At 41.1% G+C, this 12,246-nt stretch overlaps 1 protein-coding gene across 1 annotated transcript in view; it reads right to left on the bottom strand.

The window, feature by feature from the left end:
• clstn3 (calsyntenin 3) overlaps positions 1 to 12,246 on the bottom strand; it is a 46,021-nt gene that overhangs the window by 24,154 nt on the left and 9,621 nt on the right. The window contains exons 5-8 of the mRNA XM_079640914.1: positions 11,806 to 12,014; positions 8,012 to 8,161; positions 4,642 to 4,827; positions 2,283 to 2,635 (exon numbers count right to left, since the gene is read on the bottom strand). Coding sequence (XP_079497040.1) covers positions 2,283 to 2,635; positions 4,642 to 4,827; positions 8,012 to 8,161; positions 11,806 to 12,014 — 898 coding nt within the window. The remainder of the gene's footprint in view (positions 1 to 2,282; positions 2,636 to 4,641; positions 4,828 to 8,011; positions 8,162 to 11,805; positions 12,015 to 12,246) is intronic.

Below are 12,246 nucleotides of genomic sequence, written 5' to 3'. Positions count from 1 at the left end.
TTTTGAGAGAAAGTCAGAATTTTTCAGAGAAAGTCAGAATTTTGAGATTTTGAGAGAAAGTCAGGATTTTGAGAGAAAGTCAGAATTTTGACAGAAAGTCAGAATTTTTAGATTTTGAGAGAAAGTCAGATTTTTTTTAGAGAAAGTCAGAATTTTTTGATTTTGAGAGAAAGTCAGATTTTTTTTAGAGAAAGTCAGAATTTTTTGATTTTGAGAGAAAGTCAGAATTTTTTAGAGAAAGTCAGAATTTTTAGAGAAAGTCAGAATTTTGAGAGAAAGTCAGAATTCTGCGATTTTGAGAGAAAGTCAGGATTTTGAGATGTTCAGAGAAAGTGAGAATTTTGCGATATTGAGAAAAAAGTCAGAATTTTGAGAAAAAAGTCAGAATTTTTCGTTTTTCAGAAAAAAGCCAACAATTTGAGAAAAAACTCAGTATTTTGTACATGACAGGATGTATGTTTACCTACAAGACCCGATATTCCTCCATCTAGTGACTGTGTAACTCCCTCTCTTGGATATCAGCATGTGAAGGACATTGTTCAGGAACTAGTTGATGCTCTGTATGTGATGACTACTTCCATTCTTGAGAGGATCACAGATACATGGATCCTGATATTGAAGCTCAAGCCAGTGACGAGTGATATTTTTCTAACAATGTGCAATATCCGTTTTTATTTGGTGAGTTTTATTGCTACCCTCAGGAAGATTTGCTGCTTTTATACCAAAGTCGTAAAGCTGTAAATATTCACATGATACACACATTATTCTGCCCGGCACATCGCAGGTTTACTGCTGAGGTGCAGCAGCTGGAGCTAAGTGTCTCTTTCAGGATCACCTTGGTGCTCGTTGAGGAATACAAAGCTTTTATTTTTTCAGCCCTCTCTTTCTCTGCAGATCTGGGGAGTGGATAACCTTCTGAGGGTTTATTATCTGATGTTTTCCTTCCCCAAATCGCCCAATAAATTCTCCCCATATTTGGAAATACTCCTTTTAAATACTATTAAAACCACGATTCTACAATATACACTCTACTCAATCACGGTAGGCTACTTTTGATTGATATATTTATAACAATATTTTCCTCTTAAATACTAAAGTGAAGTACAATTGGCTCAAAATCATTCTTAAGTACAGTATTAAGTACATTAGGCACTTTCACCGCAGTACTTTTCCCACAAAGGTTCATGAGAACTTAGTTCACTCTTATCCCGATATTACTTAGAACTCTTTAGTTCTGATGAACTAAATACAGATCCCGTTCACACCGGAATAAGTCCCTGGGGAAGGATTAGGCAAATGAAGCCGTTGACGTCACTTCTTCTTCTGCTTTGGGTTTACTGGCAGGCCGCAAACAACTTCACGGCGTATACTGCCACCCGAAGTCCCCGGCCGGAAGTCCCCGGAGTTGGGGAAGGCTTCAGTAGAAGCTGCTGGGACTCCCAGCAGCTTCTACTGAAGCCTTCCGAGTAAATCGCCAGAACGCCGAAATGTTCCTCACCGTTTTTATTTATTTTGCATGTTATTTATTTTGCATGTTATTTATAGCGAGGGTGATCTCGTCTAAGGTTAATGGTGAATCAAGTTATTTTGAAACATCTGGACCTACGGTAGGGAAATTGAGTTTGTCTAAGAAAGCACCAGAGATGGCAAAAGTACACACATCCTTTACTCAAGTAGAAGTGTTTAAAAATACTCTGGTAAAAGTAGAAGTACTGACTAAACTTCTTTACTCAAGTAAAAGTAAAGAAGTATGGGCTCCGAAATGTACTTAAGTAAAAAGTACCCATAACTTTGTGTCCTTGGGTAAGACACTTCACCCTAATTTGCTGTATTCACTGTTACATGTCTGATATGTGTTACATTTACAAATACCTGTACTTTCTACTTCTTACATTTTCCAAACAGGCTGGTTCCTTTAGTTTGAATGTGTGTTTGGTGGCGTGATCATTATTATTTAGAGTCATTGCGTGCCTATTGATTTGAAGACGATCCGTGTATCCATCATTTCCTGGTCTTCTCTAAAGAAGAGGGACCAATGAAAACGTTGCCGTTGTTCAGCATGGAAACATTCATTAGCTAACAATGACATTATTGTTCTATTAATATAAAGGGAGGTCAGGTACTCTTTAAAACAGCTGCTAGTTATGGGTACTTTTTACTGAAGTACATTTCAAAGCCTCTTTACTTTTACTTGAGTAAAGAAGTTTAGACAGTACTTCTACTTTTACCAGAGTACTTTTAAACACGAGTATCTGTACTTATTGAGGAAAGGATGTGTGTACTTTCACCATCTCTGCAGACCTGTATAGAGAAGAGTAAAATGAGCCAAAGACTGAGTGTTCCTCACCGTTCTTGACCGTGCTGCACACGATGGTCTCCTCCTCCTTGCGGCTGCCTCTGGTCTGGGGGGTGGTGGGCTGGATGTTGGCCCCGCCCCTCCTAATCCACAGCTGCAGCGTGAAGTGGTCTCCGGACAGAGCGGTGACCACCGAGTCGGGCACCACCGCCACGTGGGTCGACCCGTTAAAGGAGAAGACGAGAGAGGAGTCGGAGGAGGGGAGCGTGGGCAGAGCGGAGGTCCAGTTGGCAGCGGGAGAGGGAGGAGGGAGGAGGTCTACCTCACCCCTCACAGCACCTGAGGGGAGAGAGAGAGAGAGAGGGAGTCATTATATTATATGGGGTGTTATATTTTATATTGTTGCATCGACTCAGTTGTCTTGTGTCTTATCTGTTGGAGAGAAATCAATCAACCTGATCAAATGTTATATGTTGCTGCATGCATGCACCTTTTAAAGTTCTTAACAAATAATCTATTAGGAATTTCTTGTTGTGTGTTTTTAACTTGTGATGTGTCATTTTGTAAAGCACTCTGAGCTGCATGTGTTGTATGAAACGTGCTAATAAATAAAGCTTTAATATCATTATTATTACAAAGGGATCCTGAAATCTACATATCCACATATTTATATATTATTAATGTGTAAAGTGTCCCTCCAAAAATGTGCAATAGGGACTTCATCTAGGCTAAATAACCTGGGGAATTATTTAACTTTGCAATACTGATTTAGTTGTTATTTATTATTATTTAATGTATTGTAAATGCATTTTGAGTTATAATCTGGTTTTCAGCATTAATATAATTATTAATATTAACGCACTACTGTGTTTATTGTAATTTACAGATTATTACAGATGTATTGTTGTTATATATTGTAGTACAATGTGCCAGTTTCTGTTTTTAACTTCCGTATGTTTCTCTCATGAAAAAAAATAAAATGTTTATAAAATGGAGCGACTGTGTGTGCGTGGCACGAGCGCATCTTGTGAGAGAGAGATAGAAAGAAAGAGACAGAAAGAGAGAGAGACAGAGAGACATAGAGTTACGGGGGTTGTTGTTAGCATTTGGGGCTAGCTCGGAGCTAACGGTGATTAGTAGCTGTTTCAACAATAATGAGAGGGAGAGCTCTTTCCTGTCGGCCTTTGAGAGACTGAGAGAGAGAGAGAAAGAGAGAGAGAGAGAGAGAGAGACTGAGAGAGTAGGGGGCTGTTGTTAGCATCTGGTGCTAGCTTGGAGCTAACGGAGATTAGAAGCTGTTTCAACAATAAGGAGAGGGAAAGTCCTCTCCTGTCGGACTGAGAGAGATAACGTCAGCTCAGGGAGGTAAAGGACTCGCTGAGTGATTAGGTTGTAAACTTGGTAACAGTTCTGTTTCATATGGGTGTTGAAAGCTGTATCCATAAATCTCTTAATGTTGCCCTCAAAGTGCACCAGATTGATGCATTCAACTTCAATTTAAAGAAAAAAATCTTCCCGGGGGTGCATGTCCCCGGACCCCCATAGAGGATGTGAAGTCATCACAAATAAGACAGGTTCACATGGATAGGATACTAGATAAGTGTGCGCACTCATTATGTACACTACAAATTTTTCTTGGATTACACGATAGTCCCTAATATATTTGTAGAAAGGCAGGAAATGGAATTAAATTGAGAAAATGTTTCATTGCGGAGGACCCCCTGTTTTGGGTCCCCCCCACTTCTCACACCAAAGTTACACCCTTGGTCCCCGGTGTGTCAGACTCAGACAAACAAAACCCTGATTTGCTGCGTCATGACGACATTACTAAAATGTGGGCTGGCTTTACGCCTCCGGGCCAATCAGAAACGTTGCTGTATCAGAAATAATGCGCGATGTGTTTTGGAAGTAATATGGTCTGTGTTTACATTTTAAAAAGGTACCTCGTCTGTTTGATATTTTGAGCAAAACACTTCAGAGACATGCTTTGTATAGATATGGCCCTATAACATATTGTTCAAATATAGCATAATAGGTGCCCTTTGAAGATGTTCATAAGATAATATAAGATAGGATAGGACTTAATTTATCCTGAAGGAAACTGTTGCGCCACAGTTACAAAAATGCAATAAACACAGCAGCACAATAATAATAAAACTGTACACTAACATTGCAGTAAAAAGAGAAATTCAATAACTACAGGAAACATAGATGGTCACATCATTAATGTAAATATTAACAGTATTTAGTAGTGAAAAACCCGTAGTGGTAATAGCCAAACCTTCACTGTATCTATTGGACATTTGACAACAAGGCATTTCATTCTTTGTGAAAGCAAGTCTCACCACACAGGCGCCTCACGGATCTGTCGGAGTAGCTGTCTCTGTCGCAGCCCTTCCCGATGTGTCCCGTCTGCAGCTCTACGGTGGCCTGGATGTTCCACACCGTCTCCTCGCAGGTCTCCAGGTGCAGGCTGGGAAACAGCGGGATGCTGCCGGAGCCGGGGGTGTACTCCACACGCTTTGCCCATCCTGAAATAAACATGAGCATCAACATTTGTACACAACAAGTAAGAGAGGAACAAAACACATTCGCAAAAGCCTCCATTTATAAAGAGGAACGTCTCTTCAATGCAAGAGTGTTTACATTTGCATTTTAGTCTACCTCCCTTAAGAATTGTAACTATAGGTTATGTACACTGATACTGACTTTTTATCCACCCCAAAAAAACATTATGCATTACACTAACGTGAATAACATCTTGTACTTTTTTCTTTTTCTTTTTTTAATGCTAAATTGTTTCTTAAAAATGCATATTTCTTATTATCCTTTTTGTATATCTACTTTGCAGCTTATTCATCCTGAAATAAATAATATTTAATTATAATAAACGCTTCTCCTTCATGAGGAATAGATTGATGTGCTCTCGTAAACCCGCACTTACTTAGAAGCACATATCAATACAAACAGATGCACACTCTCGCTAAATTATTTAATGAATTTGCTGATTGATGTTTGCTTTGAGATTTCATGTTTGCTTGTTTACTTGTTGGTTTTGTTGGTTTTATTATTGACTTTTGGAATGGCTTCTAGTGATTGATGTGAGATTTCTCTTTAGAGCCTTGAGGTTGTTTTGTTAAATCTAATTTTGCAATTTGCTTATTTTTGATTGTTTTGCCTGTGTTTGCCTATAAAGCTTATTGAGGTGAAATTCTTCCCGTTAGCCCTGAGGTTTTTTTTTTTATCTCACCTTAAAAACTTTCTATTTTATTGATGTTGTCTTTCTGCTGCATTGTTTTGTCGAGCAAACATTTGAAATAATTTCAACCAATTAATTTCATAGTCTCTCACCTGCCATACATCTCTCATCGTCTCATAACATGACATTTATTTCCCTTCCCTTGAACATCAACATAACTCTCATTTGAGGATCTCTGTTACTCAGTTTATTGTATAAAAGGTTGATGTTATTAGATTAGATGTTAAATCGTGTGATTCAGCTTCAACTTTACGCAGAGAGTCTGAGAGAAACTCTGTAGACATATGGTTGTGAAAGTATAGAGAGGCGAAGTCCCTCCCTTTCCGGGGGAGCTCCATGGGACCTTAATTCAGAAAATATTGAACTCAATGGGGAGAGAAAGATTATCTTTCGATCCCGTTTGAATTGTGCCATGAATTACACATATGATTTTTGTCAATTTAAAAGATAATTTTGCAAGTCAAAAAAATACAAATGTGTCGTAAAACTGTGAAGTAACACTTTTTTTGTGTGAAACCGCTCAATGAACTACATCTCCCGTCTCGCACCACACACCAAGAGGCCGTCACGTTGGCACATTTCACTTCTTTCTTTCAGAATGAGGCGGAAAGTATTAAAAGAGGTGAAAATCACTCCAAGTCTGGGCACGTTGAGAGCTGTACATACACACAAGGGGAGTTAGTCGGTTCCATAAGAGCCAGCATGCGGGACCGGGATTCTGGGATTTGTAGTCTTTCTAGTTGCTTATTTTTCATAGTCTTATATTTCAACAGTTTTACGACAAACTGTGACTTTTTTGACGTGGAAATGATTTTTTAAGATTGACAAACCTCATATGTGTAATTCATGGCACAATTCAAACGGGATCGAAAGATACGTTTTCTCTCCCCATTGACTTCAATACATAATCTTTCCGAAATAAGGTCCCATGGGTCGGAAGTAGATGGGCGGGATACTATATTTGTATCATAAGACACCAGCTGTGTGTTCAAGTTCCTACTTCTCAGACGTTTCCTTTATCTCTCTCTTCCTTTCCTATATTGTTTAATGCAATAAAACTCAGAAAGACAGAGGCTCTCTGGGATTTGATACCATATTACAGTATATTAAGGAAACTTCCCACAATGGTTCTGTTTCTGGTTACTTTGAACAATACATTGAGTATATACATTTAATAGCTGAATAAATAACACGTGAATATGTATTTAAATGCACTGTATGACATTCTCAGATTGAATATATTATCAGACTGTCAATAAACTGCTCATCCGTAGAGGAATCTAACGTGCAGTGGTAGTATCTGTGGTTCTATAAATAAATTCACACATTTGATAAAAGGCCTTCCCCTTGATATCACTTGAGGTTCAACACTACGTCTTCAACTGCAGCTCGGGATAAAAACATGCATGGATGATTCATGCGAAGGCGTCATAACACGTTGTGTTGAAAGGTGTTAGGGACATCGGGGTCAGAGGATTCTCAAATGGAGTTCAACACATACACTGAGAGGGCAATGTAAAGGGTAGATCGGTATGAAGTCAGAGAAGATAACTACAAATACCAGGAAGAAACTGTCAAGAAATGTTGGAAGTTACTGATCAGTGTAAACCTGATTTTTGGTCATTTATGACATAATAAGTAAGCTAGGGGGGGGGGGGGGGGGGGGGTATTTTAGCTTGCACATTCAATGGTTCTATATTGACATTGCATTATAGGTTTTTCTTGTTGTGCAAAAAAACCTTTCTGATGGTAATATTTGTTCACATTTCCTGTTATTTTCAGAACGTATTGTTATAAAGTCTATGTTAAAAAGTTAAAGGGATGCAATGAGCCATTCATTCAGGTTCATATCAGTATGTAGTGTCTCTACTGGGACATGTCTCCATGCTTTAATGTTCAAAAAGCTCTTTATTTTTCTCATACTGCCTGTGCTGCAGCACCTCTTTTCACCCTCTGTCTGAAACCAGAGCCCAGTCTGCTCTGATTGGTTAGCTGACCGGCTCTGTTGTGATTGGTCAACCACTTAGAGATGTCCCATCCCTATGACCCATGACGCACAATGTGTTGGAGTGCTAGCCAATAGAAGCTTGAGTTTTACATAGTGATGTCATTATGTTAAGTACACAAAGGAGTCTAATGGAGGCGCTTCAGGCAGGGGGGGAGAGTGTGGGAGAGAAACTCCCTCTGAAGGGAACACAGGGATTTTAGCCTCTGCAAACCATTTAGATGCACCAAAACCTATATAACACAAGAAAGGGATCCCAAAAGCATAATAGGGCCTCTTTAAAAAGACACTGAGGAAATGTCCCTATCTTCCCCAGGGTTAACGACCCCTTGTGCATCCGCGACACATTTCTAAACTAAAAGCGAGACATTGAACGCTTCCCCTGAAACCTGCAGAGTCATCCGGGCGTGACAATGCGGACAGAAAGAGAGCGATGTGAGTTATTGATTACCGATCCAGCCCGGTTTGCAGGACGGCTTCACCGTGACGACCACTTGAGCGTCGGCCTGCGCGCGGTTCTTCCCGCAGTCGAAGGCGGTCACCCAGAAGGTGTGAACGCGCTGCCGTTTGGAGTCCAGAGGCTCCGTGTTCTTGATGTTACCTAGGAGACAAAGTACACACATCCTTTACTCAAGTAGAAGAACAGATACTTGTGTTTAAAAAGTACTGACTAAACTTCTTTACTCAAGTAAAAGTAAAGAGGGCTTTGAAATGTACTTCAGTAAAAAGTACCCATAACTAGCAGCTGTTTTAAAGAGTACCTGACCTCCCTTTATATTAATAGCACAATAATGTCATTGTTAGCTAATGAATGTTTCCATGCTGAACAACGGCAACATGACAACGTTTTCATTGGTCCAATATTAAACTACATCATAACTAACTTATTATGCATTCATAACCGTACAATCCTGTTGTAATCTTATTTAATGGCCCCAAAACACATACATACACATATTTAAGTAAAACATGTGATTAAATTCACACATTATATTCCCCATAGTGAAGACAGTGGATAATGATGTTATCTGACTATAATAGACTTACAATTAGTGTAACAGTTGATGAAGGGGGAGAGGTGTCTAAACTCAAAGATGAATCTTGATTGGGCTAAATTTGACCCTGAGTCACCCACAACAATTCTGCTGGGTCTCGCCAGACCCCAACACCAAATTATATACTTTTCTTTTTAGAGACCTTCAGACTTGGCTAAAATTGTCAAAATCAGTTTTATATAGCTGTTGTGGAGGATACCATGAAGCCTTGTTCCGATAAAAAAAACGAGAGGATAGTTATTAACTAATTTTAACTTGAAACAGGAGACCCCAACACAACATAAGGGTTAAGTAGTAACGAAGTATTTGTACTCCACTACTTCCCACCTCTGCCTAGGAGACAAACACAACGGAAGCGAGCATTAGACGTGATGAAACACAAGAATAAAAGGGAAACAGAAATAGCCGCGTTAGTCATCAGCAGAGAGCTTGCATAATTGATTAAAAAAAAAGCACAAATGACGCTCATTGATAAAGCTTCTATTGCTGCGTGAACACAATGACAGAATCGTGCTCAGAGCACTTTAATCCAGAGGCGGAGGAGGATGGATTGCAGCGAACAGAAGGAGAAGTGAATGGCTTTTCCTGTTTTTACAGATAAAGGCGGCAGCGAATTGCGTCCGACAGCGCCCCGCATGCCAGCTGACAGACAATAGGTGAGACAGGAGATGGTGTGACATGGCGAGAGGAGAAACAGTGGGATGAAAGAGATAGGGAAATTAAAGGAAAACAGACAATGGCAAGCCCACAGCGTCTGAGCAAGTTAGGAAACAACAGATCTGTGTACACAAGCTGCTCATCCTCTGGAAACAAAAAAAGGTAAATTCTGCAGAGTCATGCTAAAACAGTAAGTCTCTCGTTATAATCGCCCACCCTCTCGTCAATGGGTACAATTACGTCAAAGTATGTAAAAAAGGACGCTATATTAAACCAAGCAGCTGCTGCCATGTTTATGCAGAGGCAGAACAAAAAGACACCCACGTAGAGTCTATTTCAACATCTTTACCTGTGCGCTGAATTAAAAAACATGCAATTCTTTTCACTCTGTTTCTACGCAGACAATAGACAGAAGAGTCAGGTGTGGGTGTGTGTTTTTGAATGTATTCAGGGCATAACGCAGTTTTACTAGTCTGATTGAGTGATTCTGCTTGCAAGCCAAGGCCAGTGCAGTTTGAGGAGATAACGTGCTGACTGCTGACGGGGGTTATTGTATTTCTGAAGCAGAGACAGACACATATTAATAGAGTCTCTGAGCATGTTGATTTACTGCAGCGGTGTCCAAACTACGGCTCGGGGACTATTTTGAATCGGCAAGTATAATGCAATAGAGTGGTGCCGGGATAACGTATTTTTGTAGGCCGACCTGGAAGTAAACTGCGCATTGGTTCCCTCGACAAAAAAGCAACGGGATTTCTCCATAGGATTTTGGAAAATAGCTCGAAATAAGGTCAGTGGAAAACGAACCTGTTTGATGAATGCACGTTTTGTTCAGCCGGATAATATCCACATGTCTACCGTACTTTTATAATGTTCGAATCATAAGTCTAATCGCCAGAAGCTAAATGCTAACGTTATGCTACAAAGGAACTACAGCAGGGTCGCACGACTTCAACGTCACGCCAACTTAAGATCCATATTCAAAACTACAGATTCAAAATGGTACAAGTTGAAGCGTTTGTTTTAACAGTTTAGAGGAGTGTTTTACGTGTTCGGTGTAATGACGTAAAACATTTGTACTCCACTTCTTCCCACCTCTGAACATTATAAGCAAACTGTGGAATGAGCTGCCAACAAAATAAAGTAAACCCTACGGAGAGCTGTGATTGGCTGTTTGTTTCTTAAGGCATTTTCAAGTATCAAGCATTATTTACCTACATTTGATTAATTTTGCTGACTTATAACTGAATTTATGAGGCGATATACCTCTAGGAGGAGAGGAGAGAGGAGAGAGGAAAGGAGAGAGAGGAGAGGAAATTAGCTGACTTATAACTGAACTTATGAGGCGATATACCTCTAGGAGGAGAGGAGAGGAGAGGAGAGAGGAGAGAGGAGAGAGGAGAGGAGAGAGAGGAGAGAGGAGAGGAAATTAGCTGACTTATAACTGAACTTATGAGGCGATATACCTCTAGGAGGAGAGGAGAGAGGAGAGGAGAGGAGAGAGGAGAGGAGAGAGAGGAGAGAGGAGAGGAAATTAGCTGACTTATAACTGAACTTATGAGGCGATATACCTCTAGGAGGAGAGGAGAGAGGAGAGGAGAGGAGAGAGGAAAGAGGAGAGAGGAGAGGAGAGAGAGGAGAGGAAATTAGCTGACTTATAACTGAACTTATGAGGCGATATACCTCTAGGAGGAGAGGCGAGAGGAGAGAGGAGAGAGGAGAGAGCAGAGAGGAGAGGAGAGAGAGGAGAGAGGAGAGAGGAGAGAGGAAATTAGCTGATTTATAACTGAACTTATGAGGCGATATACCTCTAGGAGGAGAGGAGAGAGGAGAGGAGAGGAGAGGAGAGAGGAGAGGAGAGGAGAGGGGAGAGGAGAGAGGAGAGAGGAGAGAGGAGATGAAATTAGCTGACTTATAATTGAACTTAAGAGGCGATATACCTCTAGGAGGAGAGGAGAGGAGAGAGGAGAGAGGAGAGAGGAGAGGAGAGAGGAGAGGAAATTAGCTGACTTATAACTGAAGAGGCGATATACCTCTAGGAGGAGAGTAGAGGAGAGAGGAGAGGAGAGAGGAGAGGAGAGGAGAGAGGAGAGGAGAGAGGAGAGGAAATTAGCTGACTTATAACTGAACTGAAGAGGTGATATACCTCTAGGAGGAGAGGAGAGGAGAGAGGAGAGGAGAGAGGAGAGAGGAGAGAGGAGAGGAGAGAGGAGAGAGGAGAGAGGAGAGAGGAGAGAGGAGAGGAGATTAGCTGACTTATAACTGAACTGAAGAGGTGATATACCTCTAGGAGGAGAGGAGAGGAGAGGAGAGAGGAGAGGAGAGAGGAGATTAGCTGACTTATAACTGAAGAGGCGATATACCTCTAGGAGGAGAGGAGAGGAGAGAGGAGAGAGGAGAGGAGATTAGCTGACTTATAACTGAAGAGGCGATATACCTCCCCTATGAGCGGCCCAGCCCTTCGTATATTGTTCTGCATGTGGCCCTTGGTGAAACCCCTGATTCACTGCGACAGGATGAAAGCACGACTCACCGTCGTTGTCGATGGCGAAGGGCACGTTGGGAGTGATGATGTCATAGAAGCAGATCTGGCTGTACTGAGGGGAGCAGTCTGCGTCCAGAGCCTCCACGCGCACGATGCGGTCGAACAGACGGCCTTCTGGGACCGAGGCCTCGTAGCGACGCTCCACAAACACCGGGGAAAACTCATTGACGTCATTCACACGAACATGAACCGTGGCCCTGAGGAGGAGGAGGAGGAGGAGGAGGAGGAGTAGGAGGAGGAGGAGGAGGAGGAGAGGAAGAGGAGGAAATTATGTTCTGCAATAATGATGTTTTTCTTTTTAAAGGCTCGACCAAGGACAAGAGCAGGAATCTGTCACCTCCTTCTTCACTGAAGCCATTCTTCACCAGTATTTACTTTGAGACAACTCATCTTTCTATCTCAGGAGTTCCTTTAAATCTCTATTAAAAA

This window comes from Notothenia rossii (genome assembly GCF_949606895.1).
Source record: "Notothenia rossii genome assembly, chromosome: 7".
Taxonomy (NCBI): domain Eukaryota; kingdom Metazoa; phylum Chordata; class Actinopteri; order Perciformes; family Nototheniidae; genus Notothenia; species Notothenia rossii.
Note: the sequence above shows the minus strand (reverse complement) of the source record. Positions and strands in the feature narration are given on the sequence as shown.